The 21,155-nt window shown below is 46.6% G+C and overlaps 1 protein-coding gene across 1 annotated transcript in view; it reads left to right on the top strand.

The window, feature by feature from the left end:
- LOC119396240 (uncharacterized) overlaps positions 1-21,155 on the top strand; it is a 170,067-nt gene that overhangs the window by 138,939 nt on the left and 9,973 nt on the right. Inside the window, exon 3 of the mRNA XM_037663364.2 lies at positions 19,034-19,192. Within this exon, the coding sequence (XP_037519292.1) occupies positions 19,034-19,192 (159 nt within the window). The remainder of the gene's footprint in view (positions 1-19,033; positions 19,193-21,155) is intronic.

Below are 21,155 nucleotides of genomic sequence, written 5' to 3' on the forward strand. Positions count from 1 at the left end.
AAATTGCTGCTAGATCTTGAGCATCTTATCTTGTAGCAATCATGGCTAACGGACTATCTAACTGGTACAAAAGAAGTGCAATATTCCAGTGGAACTGCAACGGTCTGCAGAATAAGAGTGGAGATTTTCGGAAATTCGTCGCTCAGCATGGGTTTCCGATTTTGTGTATTTCTGAAACAAGAGTATCCACTAACTTTCGATTGTCTAATTATGTGGTGTACCAAGCAGAACGTCCTGCTGCAAAAAGCAGAGTGATGGTGTGTGTGAGACGCGATATTCCATCGACACTTGTGGCTACGTCAAAAACAGATGCGCCGGAATTTGTTAGATGCAAGGTGAAGTTTGGTAACGTTACTGTAACTGTAGTTAGTGTATACGTGCACCCTCAAGCAAAAGTTTCATACGCAGAGTTGGCTGCAGTGTGTAGATCTGATCATGATCCCATAATTATATGTGGTGATTTTAACGCGCACCATGAATTGTGGGGTAGTGAGCGTTGTGATGTAAGGGGTTCTGCTATAGTAAAGATATGCGAAGATCACGGTTACGCTATACTAAATGATGGTTCTCCGACGTTACTACGGGGGCATAACTACTGCAGCGTACTAGACATCACTGTGTGCTCCTCTGAATTAGCGGCTGGAGCGGACTGGACTACAGACGCTGATACAAGAGGAAGTGACCACTTGCCAGTATTAATTTATCACCCAAAGTTGAAGAAAACGAGAAATAACCGCACAGCAAGAATTACAAATTGGGCAATCTTTCGGGAGCTACAGAGACAAAATCTTAAGCCTTGTGATGACGCAGAAACGTATGCATCGAAGATAAAACATTTTCTAACAAAAGCTACTCGTGCAGTACCCATTCCAGATGGGTATGCGGGTGTTGACGCTGAGTATGAGCGGTTTCGGGCAATACGACGTCGATCTGAAAGAAGATATCGCAGGTCGGGAAATTTAGAAGATTTCAAGGTTGCACAGAAAGTACATTCTGCAATGCAGAACCAACTGCAGAAGCTTTCAACCAAAAGGTGGCAAGATTTATGTGCCTCACTTTCTCCATTTACCTCGGCGCCTCAACTGTGGAACATGGTACGCGCCCTCCGACAGCCAGTAGTCCACTCGAGACCACTACAGGCTCTAGCGCTATCTCGAGGAGTTAGCGAACGTGTGATTGCCGAAGAATTTTGAGATCTTATACTGAGAAATGGAGAGGCCGTCCAAACTAGCGAATATAAATCCTCAGCAGAATCAGCTTCGGCGGTTGTCAAGAAGTCCTCTGCGGTCAGTTCATCAGATCTGGATGAGAGCTTCACACCAGAGGAGCTCCAATATGTGCTGTCTTCTGTAAAACGAACAAGTTCCCCAGGACCAGATGGAGTTACATACGCTGCACTGGCTAATTTGTGCGAGAAAGGAAAATTACACCTGTTGGACATTTACAATAAAAGTTGGCAAGAAGAAAAGGTTCCGGAAAGTTGGAAGATATCGAAAGTAGTACCGTTGCTAAAGCCAGGGAAGAGCCCTATGCAGTTGGATTCGTTTAGGCCGGTTAGTTTGACAAGTTGTATTTCGAAAGTGATGGAGAAAATGATCAATGAACGAATTTTATGGTGGCAAGACATGAAGAAACTACTACCAGAAAGCATAGCCGGTTTCAGAAGAGGTAGATGCACAATGGACTGTATTTTGGACTTGGTCACAGATGTGGAAAACCAACGTACGGAAGGAAACATCACTGTCGCTGTATTCCTTGATGTCCAACGAGCATACGACACAGTGAGTCACGTTCACGTTCTGGAAGGCCTGGCCCTGCAGGGATTCAAGGGCAAGATACTGCGTTGGATCGCTGACTTCCTGAGGCACCGGCAAATTTTTGTAGTTACACAGGAGGGGCCAACGTCGGAACATGTCGTCAGCCAAGGAGTGCCACAGGGCAGCGTGCTAAGCCCTACTCTCTTCAATGCAGTCATGGCGCAGCTCCCGTATAATCTTCCACCTAACATCAGATGTTCAGTATATGCTGATGATATAAGTATATGGACGTCTGGTACATCGTTTTTGGATGTCCAACAAACTTTACAAGAAGGATTGGATTATGTAGACCGTTTTCTAAGAAAAAGAGGTATGGCACTGAGTCTGGCTAAAACAGCCATACTACCGTTTACATTGAAAAGACCTGGAGATTTCCAGATTATTTTGAAAAACCAGCCTATCCAAATGGTAAAAACTCATAGATTCTTGGGAGTGATTTTAGACCGGAGACTAACATGGTCGCCTCATGTCCAGTCCCTTGAACAAAAAGTGAATCAGGCCATTCGAATCCTCCGGCATCTCTGCGGGGCAAAATGGGGCGGTACTACAGAGTCGTTATTAGCCCTACATGTTGCGTGGATACGCCCCATCGTAAGTTACTCACTGCCGCTGCTGCACGGACTTCCAGCCTCCACCGAAAGGAGACTCCACTTGTTATTGGCAAGGAGCTTGAGGGTATGTCTGGGGCTGCCACGGTCAACTTCCAGTGCTTTAGTGTATGCAGAAGCTCGACAACCACCTTTGGCAGTACTCCGAGCTAAAGAAACATGTCGAAATTTATTTAGAATTTTCACGCAACATGAAAGTCATCCTTTATCTGGTGCACTAACACAAAGGACGGCAACGAGACTACAGGATAGTGTATCATCATTTCAAGCAGTAGTACCAGGATTTAAACGATGGAAACCTTCAAAACCACCTTGGACGCTGCCGCCTCTTAACGTTATCTATGAAATAGATGGCATACGGAAGAAAGCAGACATGGCGCCTCTAGTAGCCGCACAGATGGTACTTCATCATTTTCATATAACGCATAATGACAAAACGAAGATATATACAGATGGATCATGCACTGAAGAAGCGTCAGCCTGTGCGGTTCTTATACCCGAAATACAGGAAAAGAGAATGTACAAATTATCGCACAAATCTTCATCGACGACAGCAGAATTGGTGGCTATCTTTGAAGCAGTTAAGCTTATCTGCGAGAATTCTGAGCCACGAAAGTGGGTGATATGCACGGATAGCAAACCTGCCCTTCAGCTAATCAGAAATGCGAGATCACTTTACAAAAATGGTGAAATAGCACAATGTATTGCAGAAACGGTGGAATATGCCTCAGCGCAGGGTCACAACATCGTATTCCAATGGATACCCAGTCACATTGGAATAAAGGGAAATGAAGAGGCTGACAGCCTCGCGAAGAAAGCATTGAACGAAGGACGGGATTGTGCAATCCCTGTGTCTGGGGCGGATATTCGACATTTTATAACGCAAGGAGCTAACCATTGTTCGATGGAGAAGTGGTTTGATAGCCCTAAATCAAAGGAATCAGTACTTTATGAAGTTGATCCACACAGAAAATTTTTCATAGCGACAGATCTCCCACGACACTTAGAGACTTTAATCCACAGACTTCGATTGGAAGTAGCCTACACAAACAGTTTCCTGCACAAGATACATCGAGCCAACTCCCCGGAATGCCATTGTGGTCAAGCAGAAGAAAATGTTCGCCATATTCTTTTGGAGTGCGTTAAATACGCGAATGAAAGAGAAAACTTAAAGAAAAAATTAGCAAGTTTGGACAGACGGCCCCTCACATTAAAGAAATTACTTGGACCATGGCCTGAGATGCATCTTCAGAAAAAGGCGAACATCTTCCTGACAGATTTTTTAGTGGAGACCGGACTGGATAAGCGCCTGTGATAGACAGCCAGGGATTGATTTATATGAAAGGTGTTAGTGCATATTTTGATAGTAGAAAAGGATGGTGTGCGGGTGAACAGTTTATGACAGTGTGAACTGCTGCAAGCAAACTGTGTCTTGGTATGATATTTGAAGTGATTTCAGTGTGCGGATTGTTCATGTTTAGGTATCGTTTAGTATTATTCTTTTTTTTTTCGCTGCATAACTTCGTGATATGGAGTAGCCGAGGCAATATGGACCTCAACCTCTCCACAGCAAAACAGTTAGAACAGAACAGAACAGAACAGCATTGCCAGGCACGTACTAACCACAATTGGCTCGCTTATAGATACCTCCGCGTAATGTGCCTCCCTTTTGCCAAGTGGAGCTTATGCTTTATATTCCATACTAAAGCAACACAGGCGGACATTATGAGGAGTCTATCGTATTCGTGATTGAGACGAGCTGCTTGTTGTAGCCGTTCGCAAAGAGCAGTATACTGTTTTCTTCTCACTGGGCTCCTCTTCCTTGATTGATAACCGACCTACATTTGCACTCTTGGAAGCGCGCACGAAACCGCCGAAGATCGAGATACCCCGGAACGATTGCAGTCTGACGGCCTTGGCGACAGGATTTCACAATCGGCATGGGTTGAATCGTGTACAGCGCACACCTCAAATCGTCCTGTGGGTTTTATGGCTTACGATTGTCCCTCCAATGTTCCCGAGCCAAACGTCGGGTATGAAATTTTGAGAACACGTCGTAAAAGGGGCGCCTATTATACTGAGCAATGTAGATGGACAGAGCTAAGGTTTCAGGTTGCACTAAAGCAGCACTTTATCTTTTTAGTGCGGCCAGGACAAACACGCATGAATCAATCAGAAATTATCGCCTCACGGCGTGCGACCTTCTGGGTATACGCGGTGAATGCTGCTATGTGTGCACGCGCATCAGTTGTTCTCTCTTTCCTTCTTCCTTTCTCTAAACCCTTAATCAGGTCCTGGGTAAATGCTGGCTGTATCCAGGAAACCAGACGAAAAATGTCTGGTTTCCTGGATTTGTTTGTATCAGTGCATGCGATTGCATTTGATTTGTGTGTGCGTGTGTGTGTGTGTGTTCGTGTGTGTGCGTGCGTGCGGGCTAGCATCCTAAGACGTATTCAGCAAAGGATATTAACAGGGCGCATGCTAATTCACACTACACACTCGTATACGCAGTAACTAATACCGAGTGCACACGGCTAATTAATCTTACCATAGGGAGGTATTGGTGACCTGCTTTGTTGCGCATTATAATTTCCCTTTAATTTGCTGCAACCACATAGATTAACAATTAGTTCCTCCCCAAACATTTGTTCAGTACACTCACGCCGCAGCAAATAGAGCCTGGTGATTGATTGATTGATTGATTGATTGATTGATTGATTGATTGATTGATTGATTGATTGATTGATTGATTGATTGATTGATTGATTGATTGATTGATTGATTGATTGATTGATTGATGTTGAGAGAGAGAGAAAGGCAAAGGAAAGGTTAACCAGGTAGCACCCGGCTTGCTACCCATACAAGGAGGGAGGGGGAATGGGGTGAAAAACAATAGAGAAAGAGAGGAGGAAAGAGAGAATAACTAACACACTAGCACGCATAGCAGCGGTCGCCGCGCATACCCAGAAGGTTTCAAACTGTGAACTGTCACGGTGTACGGCTCGACTTCGATGGTCTTAGATGAAGTAGACTGCAATCCACGATGTTAATTGAAGGCTTGCAAGGATTACCTCCAAGGTATCCAGAAATTGCAGTGCGCTTCGAGCTGATGGGATTTTCATTCCGGCGAGGAGAGTGCGCACTGTGCTCATCAATGACCCCAACACAGCGAACGTTCCAAAGACGCGCGGTGGCTTTTTGAAATGGTCTAGTCAAGATTGCTCGGGATTAATTTTGACCAGAGTCATGCTACGAACGAAGCTTTACCGAAGTTGCCTTGTCGAAACATTGACTCCAGTAATTCCTTGTTCGATCGCGTCTGATCGCTTTGACTTCATCTCTCGCTGTACCTCAATATTCTTTTTGTTCTGACTAGGTATTCGCGTGCGGTAGATCGATCAATGCGGCGTTTGCATGGAAGAGGTCGACGTAAACAATTAAACATTCCGCAATTCGAGGCTCAAACGTGCAGCTCGTTAACATTCCGAGCCCCTCTGGCAGGTACAGGTAACCAGTACGGCCAGGATCTTTGCGTCACCGAGCGCGCTTTCGTTTTCCTTTTTAATTTGGGCACGTTACGAAAGCGCTGCGCTTGCCTCCGGGCCACGTTTCCCTGGGAGATCACCGAAACTGATTGGACGTGATTGCGTTCGCCGATCAGCCGTCGTTTAGTTGCATTGCGCTTTATGCACCGAGCAACAGATACGCGGTATGCAACAGCTGACTGCGCCGAAACCTTGCTGCGCATTCGCCCGCCCGTTTATGCTATACGTGTTCGCCACCTAGTTAAAGGACGGGCTAATAGACGCGAAACAGCACGTTATGGCCCTAAGCACCGGTTGCGGCTCGGGTGATTAGTTTCGGTTTCGTGGGTCTGTGATCAATATTACACCAGGATATAGCACTCCGGGCCATGGGCGACGTTTTCTTTGCCCCAAAGCGTGCAAATACGCACCGCGGCACAGTGCTTCGGGCGTTCTCTGTGTAGCGTTTTTCATTGTTACGTTGTTCAGCGCTGCCGACCTACGCCTTGCGTGCTAGAAACGATCGGCTGGCATTGCTCGCACCGAGGCGTGTCTGCGGTGTGCGCGCGACTCCTTTTAATTGCGCGCACGGCCTTTCAAGGCTCTTCTGTGTTCTTGCTTATTTTTCGTAATTACCGGCGGCCAACGGGCGAGAGCCAGACAGGCGAGGTCGGCGTGGCCTCAGAGATAAACGTTGTCGCCCGTGGGCAGCTCGGGCCGGTGTTTTTGGTCCAGACTGCGCATGCGGCCCTTGAAGAGAGGGAAATAGAAAGATAGAGAGACTAAGCAGTGTTGCGTGCGCGCCGACTTTAAATTGTTTACCTCGATTCCGTAGGCCGGTTATCGTAGAACTGGCGTAGCGAGCGAGTGAGCTCGCGTAACCTGATTATTGATGCCTTCGAGTAAAAGCGTTAGGATACGTTTCCCTTTTTATTTTACACGTGTGTCATATGTAAGCAATTATGTTAACTCGTTTACCTAAATTCCTTATGTAATTGTTCCAGGCCGCCTTTTGTATCTGGCGTAACTGCGCAATTAACTGCGCGTGCCTCCGAGCTAACGTTACAGGTCCATTAACACGGCATTTTGGTTTCTAAGCATACGCTTCCGCTGTTTTCTGTCGAAACGTGTAATTCCCAACCGACAGGACGAAGGCGTTGGGTCGATATGCTGGTTAGCAATATAAGCGCTTCGCTATGAATGTTGCAAGGGTGAGCTGCGGAGCAGAGACGAAAGAAATGCAAGGCTAACATTGTAAATGTAAGGCTGGCAGACTGAGATGATAGCGTATACAATAAGAAACGCGCGGTGCACAATCGTGTGTCGGTCACTTTCTTTTTCAACGTGAACTCGACGGAACACCACTCGCTGGGAAAATGCCTCTATGAGTGAGAAAGTTAGGATTTTCATGTTAGGCCCACCTGAATTCAAATCGCTAACTTTTATTTTTAATATAACTATTACGTCATTACGGCTACCTTATCTCAGACCGCTAGAACACTAAGTAGCGGCGTTTTAACATGCTGCTATTATGTACGGTGACAAATCAACTGCTATGAAACGTGGCCTAGTATCCTGTGCTTGGCCGTTATCTCACTCATAAGAAATCACGACATAAGCGGGAATCATAATGCTATTACACTTATCGCCTGTTTAATCACTAAGCATCCTAACCAGCGTATAAATAAGAAGTTACTCAGTAGTCCGGAGAAGAAAAATCTCGAGTAAAAGAAGTACGAATGTATCCTTGCACGTGCATCTGTGTTACTCTAGGCTAAACAACCTTGAAAAAGCTGTGATGACAACTCCTCTGAGCTCGACAACCGTTTTGGTTTTATTCATTTCTACGCCGGCAGAGATAATAAATAAATATCTATCCTTCTTTCTACCTCTCTCGCTATTTGTGTGGTGGTACAACCGCTGCGCGTACCACCAATGGTCGTTCTTCTCTACTTCACGTTACCTCATCTGCACTGGCAATATAGAAGAAGCGAGTTACACATTGAAACAGCCCACCTCTTCCAGGAGTGCGAAATCGCCCTGGTGTGAAAGCCGACATCGCACATTTCGTATCTTTCGATCTATATGAGCATATCGTTATGAGCAGCGATAAAGGAGTCGTCGCTGCTGCGTGTGTATTCCAACTTTTATTGTCCTGTAAGTGTACCACCGCGTACCGTGTCTACTTCGTTGTTGAAAAACATTTTCGAATCGCCGTTGTGGCGCCCGCTGACTTGCCGGCACAGCACGTTTCCGCGCCGCCATCGCGGTGTGCCGAACCTGTCAATTCCCGCGCGCGTTGCCCTCGCGACGTCTTCACTATACAGCCGCCGTTGCTTCGCAACGCGGCGCACGGGCGCCACGTTTATCGAGCCCGCGGATCTTGATATATTGGCCTCACACCACCCGCTGCGCGCGCAGTTAACCCGCCGCATACAACCATCTTCGATACCACGACAGTAGCTTCCGCCGCTCTCGACGAAGCTTACACGGAACGGCGTCAAAGGCAGAGTTTAGAGAATGGGCATAGTTGTTAGAAGAAAGAGAAATTGGAGAAATAATAAAGAAGAGACTCAAAATTACGATAACACAATGCGTGAGGCCTGGTGGAGGCCAACCGAAGCGAAATCTAGATAGCCGAATTCAATGCGCTCGTATATCTGTCTGCGCGATGCCGGCCGCCATCTATGCATCAATATTTTTTATTCCAGAAAAATGGTCCCCCCCCCCTCCTCAACTACTCTCGAGACGCATGCACTTATGGACTCGGTGAAGCGGGGAAACTGGGCTAACCGCCGCTCGCTGGCTTTCTTGTGTGTTTGTACGCGCTAGGCCCCGAGTGCTCAGGCGTATACGCCACGTCGTGCCTCGCTCCTCTTGTCTCGAAAGCTCGCGCGAGACCCACGTAAAGAAGCGCGCGCGTAGAATCGTGGTTTCACGCTCGCCACGCGTGGCTCGTAACCACGAGAGATGCACTTAAGCCTAACCTAGATCTTGGCGCGGTTAAACAAAGGACAGGATCTACGGTGCCCGCCAGCTCCATTTCGCTCGTCCTCTTGTTGTTGCTTTACGAAAACCCAAAAACAAAAAAAAACCTCTAGATTGAAGGTCTCTACGTATCAGTGAGATAAAGGTAAGATTAATGACGATTGTACGTTCGTGCATCCTGGCAGAAAAAAAAAAGACATCCATTATATTATTTCCTGAAATATGAATTCAGCGCAATGGGTCGTTCAGAGAAGCAGACATCTCAGCGCAACGTGCACATACGAAGTTGACGATCGCGGGGATAGGGCATTCGCGGAATGACTGCCAATTTCATTTTCATACGTAGCAGCACATGTCGAGCCTATGTTGCGAGACTGACCTATATTTGACTTCCATTAACCCTTTCAGAAGCCACGTATGAAGAACTATCCCCAAATACGTCAAATAGATACAACGTTATTTCAAGGCACTCGATATTCTATTGCAACAAAAATAATGTCAGAATTCCCTCATTTATGCCTGCTATAGTAATTAGGTCTAATTAAACTGTTATATAATATGTATTTAATCTGAAGTCATTCTCACGCTCTATTTTTGCATAAATAGAATGAAATCTAAGGCTAGAAATATAGTGCGAATTTGTTTTCCGTTATGTCCATTTTGAGCAAAGAAAAAATATGCTTTTGTCGTGGCTCGCGTGAAGTGGAACGTCGAACGACTCGTGTAACATGATAGTGCCTTCAGCAAAGGGACCATATGCAACAGCACACTGCAAAACGAAGTTAAATTAAGACAGATTTATTATGCGGGAGGTTCAATTCATCCGAAGCTCAAAGAATCTTGCTCTTTAGTGGCCCCTACAGTCTACACATCTAGCAAAAACAAGTGGTGTACACAGTTGGGTACATAGCGTCTCAAAGGGTTAAAGCCTCCGTCTATCTCATGGTGGGCTAGAACCACAGAAGGTTCAGCAGTTTGATAGGGAGGTGCAAGGTGTAAATAAAGACAGTAGTCAAAACCACCGCGCAGGTGCCGGTAGACGTGATTTGCATGCATCATATGTCGCATACCTTGATCCGCCAATCAATTTCACGTGTACTGCTTAATTGTTCACCTCCCTCTAGCTTGCTTGAAGGGGTTTGCAGTTCACTCGCCACTCTGTTATCAAAAGAACACGAGGACACTCCGACAAGCTTTAGAGCGTCCAAATTGTCTTTCATTGTATTTAAATGATGCGGGATAGAGGAATGAAGAACAAGAAAAGAAAGCCAGACGGTATAACCATTCGGTTACTGCGCTCTGGGGAACGGCGTAAGGGCAGATTATTTTAATTGCAGAGTGTCGTGCCTGGGTATTTGGATCCGTCCCTCCTCGGCAACCAGGTTGTTGCTAGATAGGGCAGCGTCGTACCCGAACTCCGTTTGGTAGCGTAGTCGAGTCGCCGGGTTGAGGAACTGATGCTACAGCAAGATGGGAAAACAATAACAAGTTTACTGGCACATTTCGTACACTCAATTACATCGTTACAAGGGAAGAGCTGAGCGACGAGCGAATTGGATGAGCCTGTTACCGAGGGCTCAGAGCCCCATTTCTCACTCAGCACCGTCGTTTTAACCTCTCAGTTTGGCTCCTCCTTCTTGATGACCACCAATCACACACACGACACCTCCCACCATGGCACAGTCCATTTCACTGTCGCTGAGGGGTCGTTGCCCACTTGAAGCAGCAAGGGTCCGGCGGTTGACGGCACGCAGGTGGGGGAAGCAGGACAACAGGTTCCTCGTGCTTGCCCCTCCGATTCTTTCCGCGAAGACAGAACGTGTTTGCTCCTGCAGTTCTTTCCCCGAAGGCAGAACGTGCTTGCTCCTGCAGTTCTTCCCCGAAGGCAGAAAAAGGTTTGCGGAGACTCCCGTCCAAACATACCCGTCAGGTGGCTTCGGCAGCGTACCAAGCCAAGCCCAGGTGGCCCATTGTCTCCGGCCTTGCCGTCCCAGACTTTGAGGCCGAGATTCTGCCCATTGTTGGTCACTCGTCGTCCCAGAAATTCCGTTTCGTGGAAGGATGCAGGTGTTCTAGCAGTGTGAGAACGCCTCGCCCGCAGATTCTCATGGTCAGCGCCTCGCCACCGACTGCCAGTCATAACAAGAGTGGTTTGGATGACTCTCACGATGATGATGTCATTGTGGTTATAATTATTTTAATAATGATCATGGTAAAAAGGTCGAAGGAGAATGAAACCACGGTTATTAATAAAGGAAGGGTATTTTTTGCAAATTTATACGCTAATAGCCAACGTGGATTGAGGTTCGCAGCAGTGCTGTCCAAGCACGGCAGCTCCTGACGTCGCGCCAGACCAGGAGCTGAATTCGTGGGATCTCTGTTGCTTCGTGAGAGAGTTTTAGTAAGAGGTGTCTCAAAGTTCTGGCACGCAATAGCTGCTAGGTATACAAAAGAATGGATCGCGCTGTAGGTTGGGTTTTTGCGTGTCCGAATAGAGCCAACATGTATATAAGGAGTTTTGGGAGTAGTCCTGGCTGCGTAGACTGCGCTTAGTATTCTCGAAGAGAATTGCGGTGGCTTTTGCGAAAGATTTCCTTTTACCTCCTTGTTCTAAAGCAGCCGCGCAAAACTCTGCAAATGCGACCTTGCTGGAAGTGAGCACAGCAGGCGTTCTGAGATATCTCGACCACTCAAGCGTACGCGTCCTTCGGATAGGCTGTCGCACAACTAAGCAGAGATAGCGAAGGAGAAATAAGGGAAGAAGAAAAAACAGCGAAACGAAAGGGCAGTCATAAGCATCGCCACATCGTTAATCAAATAACATTCGTACGGCACTACCTCTGCGCAGCTCCGCGCACAAGACCGAGAAATGGGCGACAAATGTCTCAGCATTCGAACGTGCGTATGCAGTATATATATATATCCGCACTCCACGTACGTATTGCAGGTTCTCATGTATGTAGGACTGGGAAACCATTTTTCTAGCCGATGTGATATGCCACGTGGCTCAATGGAGACGTGTCCTTGTGCCCCTGACGCTGTGTCGCTCTTAGCGTGCTCGTAGAGATGAAAGGAGAAATAAATTTAAGGCGATAACTACCACGTAACTCCACTCACACTATAAGGATTGAAAAAAAAAATTCGTTATGAAATACGTGAGGCAATCTGGTCCAATGGTGACGTCATTGCTGAGACGCCTGTTTCTGAGCCCCTTTTATATGTCATGCGGATTTGTTCAAAGCTGTATAACCGATAAATTCTCACATCTAATAAGAAGCTCGACTAGTTGGTATGTTTCCATTTGTAAACGACAGTGCGATGATGTAACCGGTAATTGTTCCATCAACGTGAGTTAATCTTTATTCATTCTCTTTCTGGGCATAAGATAGTGCACATGTTAACGGTTTCTTAGAATAAAACATGTTCATGGGCTAGTCGGTTCATACCGTGCAAAAGGTAATAACGCAACGCACGCTCTTTTCTGTAACTCATTGTTTTCTTATCCTTGCATTGCATTATTACCTTTTTCACAGTTTCTTGTAACTTTCATTTCACGTGCGTTCCTTAGGAGCTGCTACTTTACTGAAAACTTGGAACGAAATGCTGAATCAAAAAGACGTTTCCCTATCGATTCCCGCTGGCTACAAAAGAGTGACTCGGTATTCGAGTGCTTGGCGTGGGCGCTATCTCGCGCATTCGTCCATCCCGACACCACTGTATAGGGGCGCCAAGCATAATAAAAGGAGCCGGTATGTCGCCAGAGTTAAATTCAGACCTTTCCAACAATAGGCCATTGCAAAGCGCGCTTGGCGGGCAGCCGCATATGTTCGCTACATAATGTCCGCGGCATTGGTCTTCGGGTGCAGACTTCCGGCGTCATTGTCTGGCAAAGCCTGTCTCTGGCGACGTCGTGGCGCAGACGCGTTTCCAGCCACAGCGAGAGAGAGATAGCTCAAGATCGTGAGACGCATTTTCATTCGCCTTAATCTTTGCTTCCGACGCGGAGAGCCGGTGGAAAAGCCGAATGCTTTTTGCTAAGAGGGTATACGATTGATACAATGTACAGCGCGAATGCCTGAACTGCAGCCGCATAAACAGCGAGGGCATCAGCTTGGGCTACTTGGGCGAGATGACGACGCCGCGGGGATACATTGGTTACGGTGCTCAACTGCTGATCCGAATGTAGCGGGTTCGATCCCAGCCGTAACGGTCGCATTCTAATGAAGGCGCAATGCTATAGATGTCATACTGAAAATTGGCAGCGCAAACAAACGGGACACAGAAGAGGAACACAAACAGGCGCAGTTTGTGTTCCTCTTCTGTGTCCCGTTTGTTTGCGCTGCCAATTTTCAGTATGAATCTATACCAACTTGCCCGCCTTTCAACACTTCTGCTATAGATGTCAGTGCGCTTAGATTTAGGTGCACGTTAACTAACCACAGTGGTCGAAATTTCTGGAGTCCTCGTCTACGGCATACTTCATAAGAATATTAATTCGTTGACACGACGGCACTTCTGAAGTGATACGTTGCCAAAATATGTGTATATTGCCTTTCTTTTCACATTTATTCTTCAGACATGCGCGCTGCTTTCAAGGAAAGAGAGAGAAATAGGGATAGAGATAGGGATAAGAGCAGGAAAGCATGGAGGTTAAGTATAGATGCCCTTGCAATTTTGCTACGCTTCACCGGAGGAAGGAGACAGAAAGATTTAAAAAAAAAGGAAGATCACGGAAGGGTGACAAAAATGTAATTGTGCGTGCACGTGGAACCGACGAATGACGAAGTATGGTTGCCGTAGTTGACGGATACCGTTCATGTGTGTGTGTGTACACTGTAAAATAGTACTACAAGGGCAGCCGAGGTTCGCTTGTTTTATACCCTCGAAACGGTAGATCCATTAGAGTATCCCCACAGTGCTCTGAAGTGTACGAAAACGATTTGACACATGCCACGGGAATTCTGTATACTGCTCGCAGGAGCTTCATGTTCAAGTTCGGGTGTGACACAATGGTACGGTTGTACGATACGCATATTTGGTGAGCTTTGCGAATATGTAGAGCATAAGTTATATAATCTTCAAGAGCACCTTCTTTGTTTTGTTTTTTTTTTATTTTCAAAGTAAGGACGGTAAACTTCAAAAAGAGGAGCCTGGTCCCTGATATCAAGTGTAGGGGTCCTAAAACAATTCTATGTCCACGCGTCGCCACTAATTGCTTGTAAACGAAGCTCGGCACATGGGTATCTCAGCCCAGTTAAAACACTGCGAGAAACCTATCTTCATAGTTTGTCGTTCAAGTGCACAAATTACACGCGTGACGGACGAATCAGGCCAACTGTCTTTCACAAACTACCGTAAGGCTTGGTGCGACGAGGTCTGGACTAATGAGGTACCGTCACCTCATTTTGCAATAAACAGCGGTTCCGGTTTTCCAATGTACACCAATTAACTGGAACGTGGATATTTGACTGACGTAAAACTAATCGCAGACATCCTCACGACGGCTGCAAGCGATTTTGAGTACAATTTAAATATTCTCAACCGAGCTAAATGAAATCAGGTCTTAAGAGGTTTAAAAAAGAAAGAAAGTGGGGAAACACGAACGAGGCAAAGTACAGCCGGAGGCGTTACCTGCCGTAGAGCCAAGTCTTACGTCCTTCAATTAACGCTAACCGAGTCTGCGAGATAGGTAGCCCACAGGAAACAAAGCGTGACCGAGCTTTGTAAGTTCCGCTATCGACGCGCTGCCGCTTATCGACAGCAACATCAATGCAGCACTGAAACTGCTTCAGGCTAGAAACGCTGCACGGAGTGCGCTCCGATGTATTAGCAAGAGCAAGACTAATCGACATCGCGCGCGCGTGGCCCCGCTACTAAATGCGGCCATTGAAAAACAAGCCCCCCAATAAAACTTTCAGCCCTTGCACGCACCAATTATGGAAATACGCGCGACTTGTTCCGCGAGAGCGCGCGCGTGCTCCGGGAGTTGTAGGGTGTGGCTCGTGGCTATCACGTGGCGGTGTTATTGAATGTCGTCGTATAAGATTTCCAATACCGCAATAACGGTAGCATACCGCTCAGTAGCATTCGCTTTCCCCGTGCGTTCCTTGGCACAATCGTGGCACTAGCAATTTGGTTTGCGTTCGGAGGTTGCATACCGCTACGTTCGCGTAGCTTTTCGTTCCTAAGTACCTGCTTGACTGCTGACCCGAAGGTCGCGGGATCGAATCCCTGGAGCGGCAGCCTCATATCGATGGAGGCAAAATGCTAGAGGCCTGTGTGCTTAGGTGCACGTCAAAGAATTCCAGGAGGTCGATATTTCCGGAGCCCTCCACTGCAGCGTCCCTCATAATCATATCGTGGTTTTGGGACGTAAAAAGCCCAACAATGATTATATTTCGTTTCTAACTGAACTTTGCTATTAGTCAAACGGCTTCGCTCCGGGTATGTCCAGCATTGGGAAAGGTTAAAATTGACCCTTGCGAAGAATTCTACCGCACTAAATTGTTTAAGCTATAATGGTTGGTAAGATAAAATTTCAGTCAATGCTGATGCCGGACGTATCATCAGCGAATGCAGCTTGTCAGTGACGACTAGCACCTGCGAAAGTAAGTACTCTGAAGTCGGCCTTGAATCAATGAGTCGACGCCAAAAGCTTATACATCTTAGGGAACACACGGTATTTTGGAAGCTGTAAGCTGTACGGCTAGCTTATTCTGGAAATCTTGTACAAGAGGATCTGGCTATGTTTGTATCTACGGTTGGATACAGATCCGGGGGTACTCAAAATTAATTCGAAGCCCTCATAAAGGCGTCTGTTCCGTTTTGTGTCGGGGCGCGAGCAAGCTTCGCACGAACTTCTCATTTCACGATTCGGCAGATTCAAGGTTACAATAAAGGGGTCTTTTACGATATTACACAGATGTTTTGTCACTTCATGTCTATTGGAATGCAAACAGAACGCATAGGAACTGAATGTGGCCAACGTCACTGTTGCTGAACCGCCGCAGGTCCGCGCAGTATCTGTTATATGTACGTTTTTCACGACCACCGTGGCTCCACTGAAAGTGTGCCAGCTTGAAGTGCTCAAAAGATGCAGTGCAAGTTCGGGATTGCGTTCATCACACATTCACACACTTCTTTCTAGGCTGCAAGCTGCACAGAACTTCATTTCCTATGCGAGCGTATTCGAACGAAGGCCGCTATTTTATTCGGTATTGAGCTTTTGCGTTCAATCGAGAAGGCGTCAGTTCTTTTTTTTTTCTCTCTCTCTCTCTCTGTTTCTTTTCTTTCTTTTTTTTATTTTTGCAGTGGTCAGGTTAAGTTCGTACGCTTGGCACCAACTACAGTTTATGTTTGCTGTTAAAAGAGGTAATTCATATCTTATGGATGACTTATGAGATTAGCACTTAGCATGTGCTGTGCGTCGAGTTTCTGCAGAATTTCCGGCCCCTTTTCGCGGCTGCGGTGTCAGAAAGGTCGAGCCGGCAGATGTGAAGATTAGCATAAGCATTTCTGGCTCTTCGCCTGCTAATCGGTGCGCGTATTTAACCATAAACTCTGCTTCTATTAATGTAAAACAGATGGACGACACGTTAACTTGCGGTGAACACAAACCATGAACCGTCCTCTCATACATTCGCTGCAGTGACGCGTATAAATAAAAGGAAGCAAGTAGCCAGGTTGAAACACGTTTATTTTCTTTCATTTTTTGATGATTTTAAGAAGCGCGAATCGTGCAGTTCGCGCTTGAATATGAACGTCTACTCGGACGAGAAAGTGATAATGTAACCTAAAAATTTGTTTTCACTACATCACTCATTGAGTTCTTAAGCACGATTTGTTTAACCAGCCACATTACGAGAGCTCTACAGGTGAACAACGTTTTGACTTAGGCCCGTATTCACAAACGCTCCTCGACTCGGCCCTCCACCTCGACTCCGTGGAGTTGAGGAAAATGCTTCTCCTCAACTCGAGGGGCGAGGGACATTCAAGGATGTCCCTCAATATTTTCTCTGACAAGGAGCCCTTCACGAAGGCGTCCTCCGCCTCTTCGCACTTGAGGGACGCACGGAGAAGAGAATATGCAAATTATGCTGTCTAAAGCATGCCTTGAGCCTCAAAACAAGAACGTTTCTTTTTATTTTCCATTCTAAACAACTGTTGCACGTTTTTTTGAGTCGGTGGTACAGCGGAGGAGATGTTATCATGTGTTGTGGAGACTGAGCTCCTGACGTTGTTGTGTCTGGCAACATAACAGCCTAGTATGCGATCGAGCGGTAGCAGGTTACAATATTACTTCTTTACACGCATCGAAGATCCCAACACGTGTACGTGCCGCCTGCATATTATTCTGTAGGCAATGGGATCAGTAATTGCTCGCCCGAGACGACCATTTGGAAAGGGACACACGCAGTGTGCTCTTATTTTAGTTCTCGCACAGAAATATTCCGCTGTCAGGTGGCAGACAAGTATAAAATGGTGTAAAACAGAAGACCACAACAACTGAATCTTACCTTGACCTGCTCAACTTATATTTCACGGCATAGATTCCATCGCATTGAAAATGCGATGCAACGATTGCTTCGCAGACGAACGAAATGTAGCAGACGACCAAATGTTGCAGACGACCAAATGTTGCAGACGACCGCATTTCTCTGCGAGCGCCGTCTGTTTGTAAATGAGTCGTTCGCACCTGTAGTTCATATTGGTTAGTTTTAACAGCAACAAAAGAGAAAAGTCTTAATTTACTCAACGTAGTTATTATAATACAAAAGTTTATTTTAACTAGCCCCTTCCTTGGGTGCTCGATGCTGTGCAAGGGCCCTTGTGTATGGCAGACGACACAACAGTCGGCTCGTTGGAGCGCACTGCACGCGCAGTTGTCCGTGTTGTCCGCGCACTGCACACGCGGTTTTCCGCGGTTGTCCGTGCTCGACTTGAGCGGGAGAGATGTCAGGAGACTTGCTACGGTGCTCTTCGTAAAGCGAAACCTTGAGAGAAACTCCGTGTCCCTGTACTCTTCTAAAGGGTTCAAGCGATCCCTTAACCAGTGCCTAGGCACACAATTCGTGGCATCTGACTCGCTTGCAAGTTCGCCGGAAACATCATGAACATGAAAAGCGAATTCCAAAAAGCAGTAAAGTGACGGTACGTCTGCCATGTCTGCCTGCAAACTGTTCTGAGGAGCGCTCAAGGGAGCTTCTGACCTACCTCGAGATTCTCGAGGAGCACACTGAGGATTCTCTCCATTCGAGGAGCGTTTCGAGTCGAGAGTGATTTCTGCAACGCGAGACAGTCCTCAAGGATCCCTTCAAGTCGAGTTTCGAGTCGAGGAGCGTTTGTGAATACGGGCCTTAGGCTTATTGGCTGTTTATTTAACAGGAGAACAAATGGCGCCGGGATCTGATGAATCACGAATAAAGGCGGAAAGAGGCATTGCGTGTGTCTTCTTGGTATGTGTTTACACGGATGTGACGAATGGTGCACAGCATCATAATTATGGTCAGTCGCACCCATGGGCATAAATGAAAGCAAGTTGCAGCGTGAAGTAGGTGCCTTTTGTTTCTCCGTGGCATAGGATGGTCAAGCTAAAGTGCCACGCCAATTCGATCTCAACAGCTTGTCAATAAGTTGTGCGGTCTGCAGCCACATTCAACCTGTTTCTAGCTATGCTTGCTTTTTAAACATGCAAGCCTGACAAAAGCATGCTCGCGCGCATATGTCGTGGAAAACTGAAACTAAAGTTTCCAGCCATCTCATGGAGAAGGGGAAGCATAAGTCAGCTCCGCTGCAATGAAGAAATGTTATGTGGTGAAGCATACCGAAAATCAGAAGGGACAGCTCTCACGGTACCTATGTGCCTCCAAAAAACGCGTTTTTGTGTGTGTGAGTTTTTTTTTTTCGAGGGTGGGTTTCGTGGACACCCAAAAATGGCTTCTCAAACTCCCATGGAAGAATAGCTGGCTTAGACTAAGGCTCACGAACTTGTCGGAATCCGAGTGAGTTGACTCATGAGTCAGTTTGCCGATGTGTGAGATTCAGCCCTGCACTAAACACACTTACAAGTACGTTCTCTCTCCTACATTTCCTGCAGGCTGCGCAGTTTGGCAACGACACGGCCGTGAAATCGGCGTACCTGTTCACCCCGAGGAGGAGCGCAAAGTTCCCCATTATGCGGCCCAGGCTGAGGACCACGACGAGAAGTCCGCTGCCCGACCCGCCGCCAACCACGCCCCGTCAAGAGAACCTGCAGGTACGATGACGCTGCGAGTCTTTGTTCACAGATATAAAACAAATAGACTGTGGCGTGGCTTCCCAGTTCGCGGTAGGGCATTGGTGATTCTGGCGCAAGTTGCTCGGTCGACTAAGGCAGAATTTCAGGGGAGGATGGAACCTTTAAGAGGGGAAAAACTGTGAACACGGGGTGTGGCTAACTGGAGCCGACGTTTCGACATGCGGACTTGTCAACTTCAAGGCTAGAACATTCGAAACGTTGCTTCCAGCGACACCTCGTGTTCAAGAATTTTTCATCGGCCGTCTAAGGTGGTTTGGCCGATGTGCACTGCACAACACACTGTCCTATACTGCTCACGGTAAGGTGCCTCGCTGCTAAGTTCGGGGACACGTGTTCGATCCCCGGCCAAGGCGGCCGCATGTCGATGGCGACGAAATGCAAGAGCACCCGGTTTAGGCTGATGAATCCCAGATGATCAAAAATTAATCCAGAGTCCCCCACTACGGCGTGCCTCATAACCATACCGTAGTTTGGGCATGTAACAGCCCAGAAGTTGTTACCACTGCTCACGGTATACAAGCTGGCGATGAGGGTTGGTTCACACTGCCTTTGGATTTGGGTGTGCGATTTGCCACAGAACCCGCTCTCCGGGGTGATTTGTGCGCGAAAGAGTCGATTTAATCGTGCGCAGGTATGTGTCTCATGCATGGTTAGAATAAGCTGCATGTGCTACGCAATGAGGCCGTAGAAAATTGATCACATGGTTTGGAATGGTGAGATTACACGTCTGATACACTCATAAAGTGTCACCATCACCAGCAGCAGCCCGCGTGTTTTTCATAAGGCCATTTGCGGGACCCTATACAATTTATGCCACAATCCGTGGAGCACATAACTGCAGCGATTATGTTATGAAGTTTGGAACAATACCTGCAAACATGTGCATCGTTAGAATAGCATTAATATATGTACAGACGGGTCCACTGTTAAAGCGAACACTTGCGTGCAGGGCATGTTTGGATTTCGCTCTCGTGCAAAAACATAGTGGCTTAGATTTGCATAAAACTACTGGTGATTGACAGTTCCGCCTCTTTTTGACAGACTCGTGCAGTGCGTGCACAATGTTTCCCTGTCCACTTACTGTTAGAGAACCAGCAAAATGAATGGTGCTCATTGGAGTGTTCCCTTTAACAGTGGACCGTACTGTACACTCTGCACCATTATGAAAGGAAACACATAATCAATCTAGCGGTTGGCCCGTATCATACTCTGTAGTCTTTGTGTGTGATCGCTAGTGTTATGGAAGCATTCATTTACAACCAACTAGCCCAGCTGAGTGCATTAATATACTTCTACATGTGTTCAGACGGCGACGCTTGCAAATGTTAAGTTAGAGCCCAATCATTTCCATTTGCAGTATAATTCTCGTTTTAACATCGGAGCTACTTATGCACCATATTTGGAAGCGATATCACAGTAATCACTGTTTTTACCCTTTATGACTTCAGAAATTTCAACGTTCTTGGCGATAACTTGCTTTGTCTCTTTTTTTCGTTTCTTCTGTATCTGATTTTGCTGTATCACTTTTTGTTCATCCTTTTTGACGGCGAAATTTTATAGCTTTGTGCCGCAATTTACATCTCGGAAAGCAAATATCCGGCGACACGTAGGCGACAACTTCTTAAGCCTGACTCGTGAAAACAATGGAACATATACTTCATTCTACTGACCTGCTGTGTAAAGAAATCACTGCTAGTTTTGGGGGGAACAGAAGCACGCCGACAGTTCCCGAAAATGAGTGCTCAGACATCAGGCAGTGATTACTGCAAAGAGTGCTAAGCATACTTTAAACGCATATACTACCAGAAACAACCAAACAGAAAGTGTTCTCAGTTCCTTTCTTCGCATTATTTGCTCCTGTCTCTAACGGGAAGAGAAAAAAAAAAAAACACGCAAACGCAGGATGTATTACACCAAAGGG

Source organism: Rhipicephalus sanguineus, chromosome 6 (assembly GCF_013339695.2).
Source record: "Rhipicephalus sanguineus isolate Rsan-2018 chromosome 6, BIME_Rsan_1.4, whole genome shotgun sequence".
Classification (NCBI taxonomy): Eukaryota; Metazoa; Arthropoda; class Arachnida; order Ixodida; family Ixodidae; genus Rhipicephalus; species Rhipicephalus sanguineus.